Below are 16,248 nucleotides of genomic sequence, written 5' to 3'. Positions count from 1 at the left end.
CCTACTCCTCATTGTTTGTACTACCATTGTCTTGGTAACAGGAACCTGTAGTCTTCATTTCATGGTCCTACTCCTCATTGTTTGTACTACCATTGTCTTGGTAACAGGAACATGTAGTTTTCATTTAAAGGTCCTACTCCACTGGCTTATGCTTTTCCTTTTCCACAGGAAAAATAGCTATTTGTGCAGTTGTGCTTGTACTAGATTCACCTCAGCTAGTCCTCCAGTGACATAAAAGATAGAAGTATCGTGTTATCCACTACAATACCAACAGAGTCCAAAGGTGAAGTGATGCTTTTTATGTGACCAAATGGCATTTTACAAAAAAGCAACCTTAGTCTATTGGACTATGTAAGCCCTTCCTATAGATCAAATAAATTGATGTACACATCTGTTACAGATGCAGAGTATGTTTTGTTCATTTGGCAGTCCCTAGTGTGTGCAGTAAATCTGCCCTGTGACTGACCTCTCTGTGGTTAAACACATAAGTTCAGTGAAAAACATGGTGAAGCTCTGTGTCTCTATGATGACAATTCTTTTTTTCTTCAAGCTTTAGTAAACTGAAATTTGATTTATAATTGCGTTCATTTATAATAATCACAGAGTGCAATGTATGCAGTCTTTTGCATGGTGCTGTAGAGCCCCCTCAACAATCTATTCATTGTTCTTCATTTCAAAGTTTATGTAATTTTCAGTTAGTACTTTTTATCATGTTACATTTGATTTGGCTAAGTTTTGTGAAGCAAGCCATACTGTTCAAAAAGATAGCATTAATAACTGTCCTCTGTCGCCTTTCATGTTTATCAGCTATAACACATATATTTTATCTCACAACTAATACATTATTTCCCTTCTATCTTCCCAGCTATGTTAAAAATCCCAGTTGCAAAAGTGGGTTCAAGACATTTTTTGTGGATATGTTCACATTAGCTATACTTTTGTTGAATTTGATAGCTGAAATGAAACTACATGACATCCTTGACAGCCTCTTATAAAGTCTGCAACACTGATGATTTACTATTATTCGTTAGTCAGATAAAATGATCATTGTTGACTTTTTTTATTTACAGTCTGGGTAACACAGTCATGGGTAAATGCAATATATAAAGACATTAACCCATCAACTAGAAAATTTTACAAAGCAGTAGAAAGTTGGATATCCATTGAAAGCTCATATAGACATCAGGGAAATTATGCAAACACTACACAGTCGATGAGTGGAGATCAGGACTGAACTATGAACCCTGAATCTGTTCAGAGGAGGTCTTAATAAATGAGCGACTGTGTTACTCCCTTTGGCAAACCAGTTGCTAAAGCAGATTAAATATAATGGATCTTTATCAATTACCTATAATATTGATAAACATAATGGCTTCAACAAAACTATCCTTCCCAACTACTTATAAAGCACAGAGTGAGCTTTTAATTTATTTACAAACATCAAGGGTAGTTTGATCTTATTAGTAGTGGATGTCTAGTTTGTGTACCTTTCAAGCAAAATTCAGAGGTACAGTACTGACCCTTTTATTCTGCGCCCAGTTACGGCTTGAAAACAAATATTTTAATATTTCACATGAGAAGGGTACAGGCAGACTACACTGCCCTGGCTAGTCTTAGGTTGCATGTTGTATATCTTTTTCCCACTGAAATTTACAAGGTTTCTTACTCACATTTTCTAATAAACATAGATTTACTTTCTAGCTTTGAATAACTCCTTGTGGAAATTTAAATCTGGTGCCTACATTGCTCATGTAAGTGCATTTGTCCCAGCTTGCATTTTGCATCCTTCACTTAGCTCTGTGAAGTTATTGCTAATTTTACATTGCACTTCATATTTATATCTGCTATTTTAAAAATTAGTTTCACTAATCGTTTAGTGATTGGTTTCTATATTTAACACCAACAATGTTGTGTGGTGAGAACTGCTGCTTTTCTGTAGTGACAGCTACAGCTGAATGTTTTCAGCAGTACTTCCATATATATTTTGTAATGTCAGTAGTACATGACTATTAATTTTTGCATTGATAAGAAATAAAAAACGTTGCACTGGAAACCACAAACAGATCCTTTACTAACAATTTCAGTGCTTTTGTTCCATATGAAAGGAACTTCTTTAGAAAAAACTTTTGCAATGAGAATTACTGCACTCTTCAATGTTCTTAGCTTATAAGCACAGACACTTCAAAGGACAACATTTGCTGAGTACTCCTCATTGTTTGTACTACCATTGATCATTGACTGGGTACTCCTCATTGTTTGTACTATCATTGAGTACTAACTGGGTACTCCTCATTGTTTGTACTAGGTCTATATCATATGAACGAACCACACAAATTGCGAACGCTCATAATATTGAATGTATCAGACTTCAAAGTGCTTTTTCTGAGATTGCGGTACAGTGAAGAATGGGATATTTGCCTTTTCCTCACTGTAGTGCGATCTCAGAGTTGGAATATATATTTAGCGGGGGGTGTGGGGGGCTGCCAATTCCAACTCAGAAAAAGCACTTCGAGGTCTAGTACGTTCAATATTATGAGCGTTCCCAATTTGTGCAATCACTCATATGATATAGATCCGTTTGTACTACCATTGAGTACTGACTGGGTACTCCTCATTGTTTGTACTAACACTGAGTACTGACTGAGTACTCCTCATTGTACTAACACTGAGTACTGACTGGGTAGCCCTCATTGTTTGTACTAACACTGAGTACTGACTGAGTACTCCTCATTGTTTGCACTACCATTGAGCATTGACTGGGTACTCCTCATTGTTTGTACTAACACTGAGTACTGGCTGAGTACTCCTCATTGTTTGCACTACCATTGAGCATTGACTGGGTACTCCTCATTGTTTGTACTATCATTGAGTATTGACTAGATACTCCTCATTGTTTGCACTACCATTGAGTATAGACTGGGTACTCCTCCCTGTTTGTACTACCACTGAATACTGACTGGGTACTCTTCATTGTTTGTACTACCACTGAGTACTAAGTGGATACTCCTTATTGTTTGTATAACCACTGAGTACTGACTGGGTACTCCTCATTGTTTGTACTACCATTGAGTACTGACTGGGTACTCCTCATTGTCTGCACTGCCATTGAGTACTGACTGGGTACTCCTCATTGTTTGTATGAACACTGAGCACTGACTGGGTACTCCTCATTGCTTATACTACCATTGAGTACAGACTGGGTACATCTCATTGTTTGCACTACCATTGAGCATTGACTGGGTACTCCTCATTGTACTACCATTGAGTACTGACTGGGTATTCCTCATTGTTTGTACTATCATTGAGTACTGACTGAGTATTCCTCGTTATTTGTACTACCACTGAGTATTGATTGGATACTCCTTATTGTTTGTATAACCACTGAGTTTTGCCTGGGTACTCCTCATTGTTTATACTACCATTGAGTACTGACTGGGTACTCCTCATTGTTTGCACTGCCATTGAGTACTGACTGGGTACTCCTCATTGTTTGTACTACCATTGAGTACTGACTGGGTACTCCTCATTGTTTGCACTGCCATTGAGTACTGACTGGGTACTCCTCATTGTTTGTACTAACACTGAGCACTGACAGGGTACTCCTCATTGTTTGTAATACCACTGAATACTGATTCATAGCTTCCATCAGCATTCATTTTTGACAACTGCCTCATACAGATTTCATGGTAAATCAAACTAAAAAGTTTTATGCATGATGCTTTCTTCTAACTGAAATCAATTTTCTTAAAGTAGCTTTCCTTGTTGTGGTTTTCTTTGCTGAAAGTTTGCTTGTGTCTTTCGGCTTTTCCCAGTTAGGGGTTGTCACAGCGGAACTCCGGTCCGCTAATGATTGGCAGCTGATTTTTACGTACCGGCTTGCCAGGCCTGACGCACAAACTTCAACGAAGGTATGCCCATTCACGCATGTCTCCATGCAGAAGATGCTCTAGCTGAGAATCAAACTGGACAGCATCTTACTGTGAGGCGACAATGCTACCGCAGCACCACCGTAACAAGCTGATGTTTTCCCTTTCCAATTAATGTTGGTTTCATAAGTTTTATCTTAGAAATAAATATTATACAGAAAATTGCAACTCTGCTGTTTAGGTTTTAAGGCTTGATTGAAATGCACACATATAGACACGCACACACACACATACACACACACACACACACACACACACACACACACACACACACACACACACACACACACATTCAGCCTATTCAATTCAGACAAACGGACCTTGTGTCCAAGATGTCAAAGTAGTTTTATGGTGAAATCTCTGCCGAAGCAGTAAAATGCTCAGTATCCCATATGTGTTGCAGTATTGCCAGCACTAGGTCAGCACATCATCCCCCCACCCCCATTATACAACATTAACATGAACAGCACTACACTATCAGTGCCACAGTATACTTTATTTAAAAAAAAAAACAGAAGTAGCTGGTCATGGAAGGGAAGAGAGGGTGAATGAAAGGAGCTGAGGAAGAGAGAACAAATAACTATAATGTTGTCATTAACCAAGAACTATCTAGACTAGATGGATCAAATGGTCCTTTTTTCTATTAAAATCTAAATGCACTGTGCAGTATATATACTATGCAGTATATTATATGCACGGTGCAGTGTGTTATATGTACTGTGCAATATATTATATGCACTGTGCAATTTATATGTACTGTGCAGTATATTATATGCACTGTGCAGTATGTTATATGTACTATGCAGTATATTATATGCACTGTGCAGTATATTATATGCACTGTGCAGTGTATTATATGTACTGTGCAGTGTATTATATGCACTGTACAGTATATTATATGTACTGTGCAGTATATTATATGCACTGTACAGTATATTATATGCACTTTGTAGTGTATTATATGTACTGTGCAGTATATTATATTACACTGTGCAGTATATATGTACTGTGCAGTATATTATATGCACTGAGCAGTATATTATATGTACTGTGCAGTATATTTTATGAACAGTATGCTATAGTATGTGGATTGTAAACTGGAGTTGAAAAATTTTCTTCTTTTTTAATAGATGGAAAATGGAATATCCTAGACCAAGAAGACAACTTTCAGATGGACCAACAAAAATACAATTCTCAGTTTTTTAATAAAATATGTTATTCAAATGCTTCAGTAATTTTTCATTAAATCTCTGGAGAATATAAAAATAGCAAAAACAGAATGATGCTTGTATTATAAAAGACTAAAGAATAAATCTGGATGAGGAGTCATGTAACAGAGGACCCATTTGGAATACTTGGGCAACAGGTGTAATTGTTATTATGGTGAGAAATGTGAATCTGTGTGTTTTGTTAGTTCACAAAATGTAATTGTATCAGTGCACATAGTTTTCTTCAGTAATGCAGAGACTTCTGCTCTATGAAACTTACCCTTTGGTCCTTTATTTCCAATTTCACCACACTGTCCCAGAGGACCTTTTTCGCCAGGATCACCAGGTGGCCCACGATTTCCTGTGGGACCCTGTGGGCCAGGTCTTCCAAATTCTCCTACATGCCACATAAGATGTTGAACAACATATTAAATCAATGGCATTAATTCTAGTAAAGATATAGTTTGTGCATCATTTTTATGTTGCCTCATTTTTCTAATCTTTATAAAACAACCCACATTGCATTCTTTGTTCAGATCTCCTAATGCTCCCCATGGTCCAAACTTTTTACTACTGCTACTACTACCACTAATAATAATAATAATAATAATAATAATAATAATAATAATAATAATAATAATAATAATAATCATAGATGGCAAGTGATTTGGAAGTCACATAAATGTTAATATTACAAAATGAGGAGGTATAGAACCTTGTGAATATAACATAATGGAGTATCAAACAATACCAAACTGTCCAGTCTGAGAAACATTTAGAAAGTCCAAGTGGAAAGTTTCACTATAGTTGTTAGCCCTCTCCTGATTAAGCCCCAGCCTATAGGTCAGTGGGGGCAAGAGAAAAAGGATGTAAACCAAGTCATAAGATGGAATTATCTGTAAAATAATGGGGGACACCCCTGGTCAAGACTGAGAAGATTTCCCAGTGTTATCATGGAGTTGGAAGCCCAATTCCACACCCTACTCAGCCACTTAGAAGCACTATGGATGAACTGAATTGTTGTACATGAAATATATGATGAAAAATTAAAATCAGTGACAGTAAAGCAAAAATATGCATGAAAAGCCACTTCCACAGCACAGAGAATATGGTCACCTCAGAGCACTCTGTTCCTCACGTTGGTAATAATGCAGAGGAATAGGAGGCTTATTATCCTTCTGTTTCCGGAACGCCCCAGCTCAGGGTTTATAATTTCTTGAGTGGCACAGAGGATCTCTGAATTACTGACAGCATGCTCTGTATCACAGGAATGAGAACTGCTAGAAGAGTAGAAACCAAGAGCAGGGATAAGCTCTGGATTACCACAGACTCTCAGAATGCTGGAAACTACCTTGTGTCATTTTGCATGATAAGGAGCTATAAGACAGACCATGTGATGGACCAAAAAAGAAGAGCATCAGAAACTAGACTAAACTGAAATAAGGTCAAGACTCTTAGCAATTTGTTTTGAAGGATGTCCCATGGACTGTAAGTGATCTACTCCCAATCGCAGTCATTCATAGACAGACATACAGACAGACACAAAAGGTGCAAAAAGAAAACACTCAACCAAGGTTAAGGAGGTAAAAGATCCTGATCTTTGGTAAAAAAAACAGGGACCTCAACAAAAAAGGTAGGAAATGCAAGAAGTGGACAATAAGCCTCCCTAAAGTCTATAGCAAAAGTCACAGTCACTGGTATCCTATTGAACATTGATGAGTGCTTCAGCAATCCCATGCAGATGAAGAGGTCAGGTCCAAAACTGGGCAAATACTGCTTCTACATTGTTGCTGCTAAGCCCAGGTCTCATGAGGCTTTTATAAAAAAAAGAAGCAACCACCAAGGGGAATTTCTGCAATGTTGTATCTATATTTGCTATAGATACAGCTGAGTCTATTTCTAATGAATGTTCAGCATTGTATACACCTATGCAAGCTATTTACATGCTGTGTTTCTAAATGATGTTTATGTAAGCTACTGCAAAGCTTTTTTCTCTCATGTACACTTACCTATATTTTGCACTCATTCTGATGTCAAATAACAGTATTTTATGCATATGTCAAAACTGGTATCAAATGCAGATCTTTTCTCTCTGACCCTCTGCTGGAAAAGTTTTATCCCAGTCAGTCTTTCCTGATTAAAAAGCTAAATAACTAAATAAATAAAGTAAAATAAGCTCAGAGCTTAAACGGGGCAATTGATGAGATGGAACCACAAAGGAAGCTGCAACTGTACATGGCAATCCTAAGGGGACTGAAACCAAGGAAGATGGAGCTCCAGTGTCCATGGAAGGCCCCAGAAATGTAATGCATGGTTAGCCTTCCACAAGTCACCACACAGGAACATGCACGTTAATTCACTCCTTGCAGGCTTTGTTCACTATGGTCAATAGTGGGACAGGCTCTTAAGACTGAGGAACCTCAGAAGGCATTGCCATTGTGGAGGGAGGGAGGTAATGAATAACCTAAGAAATGTAAGAAACTACCCTGAAGGCCTCTGAAACAAGGGGGAAAACCATACCAATGAGAACCAGCCTTCTAGGCTTCATACAAGAACTCCCACAAGGCAAGTCTACAATAAAGCCAAAACCTGGACAAGGTACCCAAACCATCTTGTCAATGAGAGAGTGGTGTCCATTCATCCTAAAAAAAGATCAACCTTTTGGTCCACAAGATAATCAAGTCTCAGCCTGCCTCAAAAATTGTACCATGATGGAATCCACAGATGAAGAGAACCTGGAAAAACAGGACCAGAGAAAGAGGGCCGACAGGGACATGCAACCTAACTTTTGGTTACCCCCCCCAAAGAATCTCTGTCTCTCTCTCTCTCTAGAGAAGCAAAAAAGGAGATATCCCCTATTGGCTAATCCAGCTCAGACCTTGGGATTACATAGGGGACTTAAACAAAACCCCCTTCTAGGGATTCTCAGCTAGGAGAGAAGAGTGGGTTAGCAGCAGAGTCTTAGCCTCGTGCCCAGCAAGATGATAGGCCTCTTCTTCATCTTGGAACAGTAGGGGAGTAGAAGGTGAAGGAAAGTTTCAATTAATAAGGAAGGGCCTACCACTCATGACTGAATCCAGTGAGTAGAGTCTGGAAGGGCTGGCTAAAGAAAGCTCTCTTCTCAAGGGGAACATCTAAGAAAGGCATCAAATCTGGTGTTGTAGGAAGGAAGACCTCCATATTCAGTCCAGGCACATGACAAAACCTGCAGCTCTAGGCTTAGCATCCACCAACTCCAAAAGACAGAAAGATACACAAAAGTCCAGATTTTCAGCTGTAGATTGGGAAAGAAAATCCTCCCTGGATCCAGAAATGAAGATGGCCTTGATCCTTCCCAGTATCAATTCCACCAGGAAGAACTATAATTACTTGAATTTGGACAGATGAGGCACAATATTGAGATCCTGAGTCCCCAGCAAGGCAGAGAAATCCATCTTTGAGCCACACGCTGCCCCAAGCTGTAGAGAGGTGCAGAGTGATGTAGTTGAGAATATAGATTACCCAATAAGACCACTGGAGTCTACCTTGTGATACCTACACTAAATCACACTAACTGGCTGGAGGCTGATGCTTGGCATTAGTCTTCCTTGGGGATACAGATGAGGAGTGAAGGTGGCTCCAGGTTTCCAGTTAAAACATCTTCATTGATGGCTCTAAGGGAGTGATCACTGGGTGTCCAGCAGCTCCACATCTCCAGGTCAATTCCAGAAGAGGTGACATGTATGATCTCATGAGCAACAGAGACCCCTTAGAGGACAGACCATCCACTGAGGGATATTAGGAATTAGGTACCTCCAAAAACTCAACTAGATGAGGAACAAGGACCTGACTTTCAACTGACTCCCTAGAGATTTCTAAGGATGCGGGAACCCTACATCTTCAGCAGCTGCACACAAGGGATTTTTATAAGGGCTTTCATTAATGTATAACAAACTGGGTGTCAAGCAGACCAGAGCGGCATGTGAAAGGGCACTCAGTAGATATAGCATATGCAGAATGGATGCCCATCAGGCCTTGCTTTGGTCTCTTTTCAAAATTACTGCAATTCATACTCTGAGCAAGAATGTAAGAATTCAGTGTTTTCTCAAGCCTAAGCCACAGATCCTGCTGTGGACTCACCTAATGACTGCTAATCAGAAATGGCCACCACATCATGCTGGACTTGTAGCTTTGGCTACAGAAACTCTTCAGCAATGGCTGAGTGATTTAAGGGCCACTTCCAAGATCAGCTAGGATAGACCCATGGCTAGGTTGTTCAGTCATGGGATAGGTGTCATAGCAAAAACCATGAGGCATTGCAAAAGGCTGGAGTCTAGTCCTACTTAACTCTGGGAGGACTAGACACCAACCAGTTCTGTGAATGAAGTCCAAGTAGAAGAGACTCCAGCATATTGACAGGGCATTCATGATGCCCTTGTCATCAGTCTGCAAACATTTTCCTTCACCTGCTGATGAAGAATTCAGATAAGCTTCAGTTATTCCCTAGATCTTAAGACAAATGTGTGCAAATGTAGGAGCTTTTGCCAGCATAACTCTCAGCCTCTGAGCACAAAAAACCTGAACAAAGACAAAAACCATGGGGCACAAAGCTCTGAAAACAGGGACAGATTTTAAATATAGCTTTTCTAAACTTAGAAAGTTGCTAGAATAAAAGGTCTTGTGTTACCATACATATTATGGAGGAAATTAAGTCTGAAACTCAAATGCCTGCCATTATTTAGTGAATTCAGTCCTCATTGATCTGCCACACCTATTCAGAAAACCACAAATTTTGTGAGGGACAGACCAAAAATATGAGGCAAAAATCTGGGCAGTTGAGAGGTATTTTTGCCATTTATAGCAAGGATCAATATTTGAGTTGTGCAAATAGCAAAAAAAAAGAGCTGGCAGACATGGGCTTTAGTGGTGTAATGTACAAAACGTGTGATTATCATTGTGCAGTGTGTTTCCATCCCTAAATGCTGGAACTTTCAGAAAATAGATTATGACTGCTGAATGGTGTTGATGATGAATGAAACCACATGGCTCAACAAGGTAGACTCATTGCTTGTTCTTGTAACAGATATACCTAACATGAAAGTAAAGAAGAAAGGTGTAGTTATCAAAAGTAGAAAACTATTCTTCAGATGAAGATGTGTCCTGCTGCAGCACTAATGGTTTCTTGTGTAAGGAACAAAAGGAACAAAAAGATAATATAATCTATAAAGAAATCTGGGACGTAGACTCTGATGTACTCTGAATTCACAACATATGTTGTTCTTCTACTGATAACTGTCAAAGTACTGTTAAGAACTACATCTGGAGTGGGCTTTTTAGTCCTGGGGCTCTGATATAGCAGATGGACCTGTAATTTTTTTAATACTGGGGATTGGGGTTCTCATAATAGTTAAGGTGATTACCTTATAGACACAATGTACAGGATTTGATTCTTAGCTTTGAGAGAAATTGGCTTAAAATGGCCCAGAAAGGCAGCTGCTTAGTACTAACCTATGAAGATATTGAAGCAGTCAGCCTACTGGTTATACAGAAAGAATAAGTGATGACATGTCACTTTATACAGAGTAATGTCAAATGTAAAATTAATGTGTGTGTGTGTGTGGGGGGGGGGGGTGGTGGTGGTGCCTTTGTGTGCCAAGTCACAAACAGGGTACAGCAACATGAAATAATTACCTTTTATTAGCATCAAACAGAAGCATAATTTTGGTAGGAGGTAGAAATACATGAAAAAGGGTTAACAAGAGAAGGGAAAACAAACTTTAATTGTTCTTAGTAACTATATAAATAGGGCATATGCAATGAATCTCTCACTTTGAGTCTACATACTGTTCAATGGAAGTAAGTTCTGTAGCAGCAGAATGTTTAAAGTGGGCAAGTACTTCAATCCATAAAACAGAAGCCTGTTATGGAGATTAAAAAATTGAAGAATGTAATGCTGTTTCTAATACAATCTATTTATTGTCAAATGACTATTTATTACAATTTAGGTTCTTTTATATTCTATAAGACACAGACCATCAGAACTTAATCAAAGGATACAAGAAAACACTCAGTTTTCTAGGGAACTTTTCCATTCTCTATATTTACTATTTCAGAGGTCACAAAATCTTGAAAAAAATCACAAAAAGCAAACTCCTCTTTTCTCTACTCATGTGACCTAAAAGACTGCATTACAGTAGCCATATTAAAGCATCATCTGGCAAACTAACACTTTAATTACATGTTGTCATTACATTTAGTACTTCCATTTTGTATCTGAAAATGGAAGTCACAGTGGAATGAGCATATACTGGTTGATTTTCTGTTAAATCATTTATGCCTATAGCAATAATTTTGTATGCATTCATTTAAAACCCATAGTTCCTTGTGACATCCAGATATTATTAAGGGGATGGCTTCCTAAATTAAGTCACTTGACCCGTGGTGGTGGTGCTGCGGTAGCGTTGTCGCCTCACAGTAAGACACTGTCCGATTCAATTCTCAGCTAGAGTGTCTTCTGCATGGGGACATGCGTGAATAGGCATACCTTCGTTGAAGGTTGTGCGTCAGGCCTGGCAAGCCAGTACGTAAAAATCAACTGCCAATCATTAGTGGACCGGAGTTCCGCTGTGGCAACCCCTAACCGGGAAAAGCCGAAAGACACACACACACTAATTAACAATAGACAGCCAATGAAAGGGCAAAATATGTGTAAAAAACACATACTGTGATTGTTAATGTAGGATGTCTTGCAGTGAAGATACTAATTCCTGTTTGTCACATGTTATTTGTATTTCATATTTATATTCATACTTTCATAACTGATAGAGATATCTACAGGTTATTAAGGGCCATGGTGTGAAATGTCAAAATCCATGTATAGCACACTGTACTGGATATATTGTTAGTTTTTATCTAGTAAATATGAAGATCTTCAATATTTCCTTATAAATTATTTCCAAAACAACTTAATTATAAACTATTGCACGGCATCAGATAAAATCTTAAATTATGTTAAAGAAAATTGTTGATGACATTTGCAATGTAAGTTGTACATCTTGAGAGATATTCAAGGATATAAATATTGCAAAGTATACCAATAAGCATGACTTTACATATGTCTGTAAAGGGATCAGTGAATAAGCAGTCAAAAAAGGAATTATCTTGTTGTGATATGAATGTTTGAGTATGGGTGAGAAAAAGGAACTGACACTATGTGTCTGTGTTGTATACTTTCCAGGATATGAAAAGCTATTTATAATTCTGAATTTGTTTGTATATTAACATACTGAGGTAAACATGCAAAATATTTCATTAGTATACTGTAAGGACATTTCTTGAAAGATGCAAGTAAGTTGTCAGTGCTTGCCTGTGTTTAAGTATATATACTGTTAGCCTATAAGTGCTGATTTGAATTAAGGAAAATCTGACAAAAAAAATAGATAAAGCATGATCTCGAGTTAAATGGAAGCAATTAGATGATAACAATGATTACTAATATATATATATATACATATATACACACACACACATGGGTGGCAAAGATGTTGAAGTAATATTTCTTACCTTTAAAAGATTACGTAGAAGTGTGATATATGGGTTTGTACCTGCTGGGGGTGGGGGGCTCTTGAGGACATGTGAGAGGACATGTTTGTGAGTCACGATCTATTATAAATGTTTTAGATAAGAAGGTCTGAGTTCAGCTGCTTGACTGAGCTGTGAATTTTAGTACTGTTAACAGTTCACAGAAGGATGCACATAGGTTGATGTTAAACTTCTGAAACATGGATGACATTAGCCTTTAATTACAGACAACGTAATACTGCTTTTAATCAAAGTGTTTGGGCTGAGTCACCTAATTTTTTTTTCTGATGGTCATTTTTGCTAGTGTGGAGATAGCTTAATCATGAGATGGGCTGGTTGTACTGTAATGTGGTCACACTAAAAGGATTAATACAGAATGGATTGTGTAATTGCTTATATATGAGGCTTGGGAGGTTGCTTCTCAGCCGGGAGGGGGGTGGGTATCAATTTCAATAACATACAGAGGGTGGGGTTTTGACATTTTTTGTCAAGTGTTGTTATTAATTGGGTGATGGAATGATGGGGGGAGTAGGTGTGATTTCCTGCATAAAGTTTCAAAAAGCAACTAGTCAGGCAAATGCTATAAAATAGTAAGTAAAAGGCATTAACATGGTTAGAAGCAAACAAGCTGCAACTTTTAATGATTCATGTGTGATGTAGTCAATAAAGCCCTAAATAAGTAAGTTATAGTTTGGGAGTATGACTAAATATTTTCAGACTGGGAGAATAATGTCAGTTCTTTGATCATGACTGTTGAATGATAAAAAGTGTGCCATACTCGCCTCTTGAATGTGGCAAGATATGCATAAGGATTTTTCTTGGCTTTTATAGTGGAGAATAATTATCAACAGCATAAGTAATATTCTGAAATAGTGTTAAGCTTCAAGAAAGTTTGCAAGATATATGTGCTGTTAAGACAATGTTAGTATCAGAGCAGGTGGCATGAATTTAACATAAAGGCACATTCCATTAAGACTCCAATCACTACTGCAAATTAGAACTGTTTCTATAAATGTAATTATCTTTGTAGGAAAGAATAATCAAGCCCTGGGATTTTAAATAATGGGAGGGGGTATGATCATGCACCCACTTCAAAACTTTACTAAAAGCGTACCTAAAAACATGCTGGCTATGCCCTTGCAAGTCCCACTCTAATATCACCCACCCCATCCAACCACTACCTTTCTTTCCACTCCACTAACTACCTTGATTATAGCAAGCTCAGATGCTCATAAGCCTAATAATTATTATACAGCAGGAACTTCTTATTGTAACATTTGTTAATGTCTGTTATGTACTTCACAGATAAAGATTCTAGTTGTCTACTGATGTACTATGTTCTTCATCTGTAAATATGTTGTATGTAATTGCTATGTAAATTGTTAACCGCTATGTAATCCAATGTAACTACTGTCTGTTTATTTTAACTGTGGAGCTTTTCTCCCCGGGCCTTCGCTGAAAATGGACCTACGTCCAGTCGGACACTCCCGGGCAACAAATATAAATAAATAAATAAATAAATAAAATAAATAAATAATGATGGTGGTTCTCTTCATGTACTAAATCTACAGAATCTTCATTTCACTGAAACTCAAAAGGTTGAACACACTTCATCGAAAACTCATTTCATAGAAACGTGTATAAGTGTATACAAAGCATGTGATGGTGTAATTCCTTTTTATAGGAGCTTTTAGGGCAGTTAGTCTAGCAGAGTATGTGTGGATTTCAATGGTCCGCATCATGTTGTATCCCCAGATCTGTAGATGTCTCTGTTTGCTCTCCAGTGCTAATTCACTATGCCAATGCTTTTTCCTTTCCTCCAATGGCTGTCTGGGTGTTGGGGTGGGGCAGGGAGCCTTGCCTCCATGCAAAAGCATGCTTTTAGGCTATATTTCTGTGCAGAGGTTTTTCTATGACATGAGTTTTCAGTGAAATGAACTTTCAATTAAATGGATTTGACCATTTGAATTTCAGTGAAATGAAGGTTCTTTGTTATGACACACACCCATATATTACCATATACTATTGACTGAGGACATTGAATGCCATTGCAGGTGTCAGAACCACAGAAATCCAACAGCACTGGTTGAATGCACTACTGGCCTAGTAAAGTAAAAACTGAGTCATGCAATGTTGAATGCAAGCTAAGTGGAACTGGGAAGAACTGTCAAAACATTTGATTATACCAAAAATGTTGACAAGTGTGTGTCTGTGTGTGCATGCTCAGTGCTGTCTTCTTTAGTGTAGTGAAGTGTTACAGAAAAGATTTTTCAAAAGTAAGGTGCATGGTTAAGTTAGGATCAGGGTTATGGTTATGTTTATGGTTATCAAACATTACTAACTTGGCATGTGGGAAACCCTCCTGTCCACCTTACTAAAGCCTGCCAACTCTAACTCTGCCTCCTGCCCCTCACTTTAACCCTTTACCTTACCAGTGGAAAAACCCTTTTTGTAACACTGCCATTATTCAGACAAATTTGGTTTGACTGTATGTTGGAGCTTTGGTTATCAAAAGGAAACTATGTTTTTGGTTTCAGTTTTTTCAGTTTTATAATATATTGTGGGAGGTACAGTGGTGTATCGGTTAGTGTTGTCATCTCACAGCAAGAGGTTCTCTGGTTTGATTCTCAGCTGGGGTGCCTTCTGTGTGGAGTCTGCATGTCCTTTCTGTGTTTGCTGGGGTTTCCTCTGGGTGCTTCAGTTTCAACCCACACTCCAAAGACACGCAGTAGGTGGATTGAACACTCTAAATTGTCCCTAGATGTGAATGTGTGCATGTGAGTGTGTGCGGCGCACCCTCCATGGAGTGTTGGGCCATGGGCTAGCATAAAACCAGTAACTGCTACAGAAACAATGGGTGCAGAAAGGTGCTCATTGCCCAATGTACCCCCCCATGGTATGTAAAGGGGGAAGACATAGAGAGAGAATATACTGAATTTGTAAATGCTAGCATCGATCACTTCAGTGTTGCTGCTTTTGCATGTTGATAACTGAATATATATATATATATATATATATATATATATATATATATATATATATATATACATACATGTATAAAGAATTCATATATGTAATATATGAGTATTTCAAGAAACTGCAAACTCTCATAAAAGTGAACACAGACAAAGTGATAATTTTATATCAAACAGTAAAACAAACACACCGAAAGAAATGAAAACTGTGCCCCCACACAGTTTGCTGCTTATATATAGGATAATAGAATATTACTAGGCTATTGACCCGGAGGTAATTTTAAGCCTAGCTATTTCATACCTATGTAATACCACAGTAATGCAAGTTAATACCCTAGATTGCATTTAGTGATGACTGCCCGCATCCAGGAGGGTTGTGGGCACTACCCTGTGGCACCATAATCTCATAGAAAAGGCTATTAGTAAAAACTCCATAGAGCAAAATGTACTGAAATGATTGATTATTTCTTAGTGAAACAAACCCAGCAGCAGTATCATGGGACCTGCAGGAGCAAGTAATGTTTGCCCTCTGTTTGATAAGGTATATTGGGCTAAAAATATCATAGCTCACTAACACAC

The 16,248-nt window shown here is 38.1% G+C and overlaps 1 protein-coding gene across 1 annotated transcript in view; it reads right to left on the bottom strand.

The window, feature by feature from the left end:
* LOC122801189 (collagen alpha-4(IV) chain-like) overlaps nucleotides 1-16,248 on the bottom strand; it is a 1,621,248-nt gene that overhangs the window by 147,004 nt on the left and 1,457,996 nt on the right. Inside the window, exon 43 of the mRNA XM_044070748.1 lies at nucleotides 5,415-5,531. Coding sequence (XP_043926683.1) covers nucleotides 5,415-5,531 — 117 coding nt within the window. The remainder of the gene's footprint in view (nucleotides 1-5,414; nucleotides 5,532-16,248) is intronic.

This window comes from Protopterus annectens, chromosome 4.part1 (genome assembly GCF_019279795.1).
Source record: "Protopterus annectens isolate FY-2018-M chromosome 4.part1, PAN1.0, whole genome shotgun sequence".
Classification (NCBI taxonomy): domain Eukaryota; kingdom Metazoa; phylum Chordata; order Ceratodontiformes; family Protopteridae; genus Protopterus; species Protopterus annectens.
The sequence above is the reverse complement of the archived record's forward strand: the minus strand, read 5'-3'. Positions and strand labels throughout refer to the sequence as shown.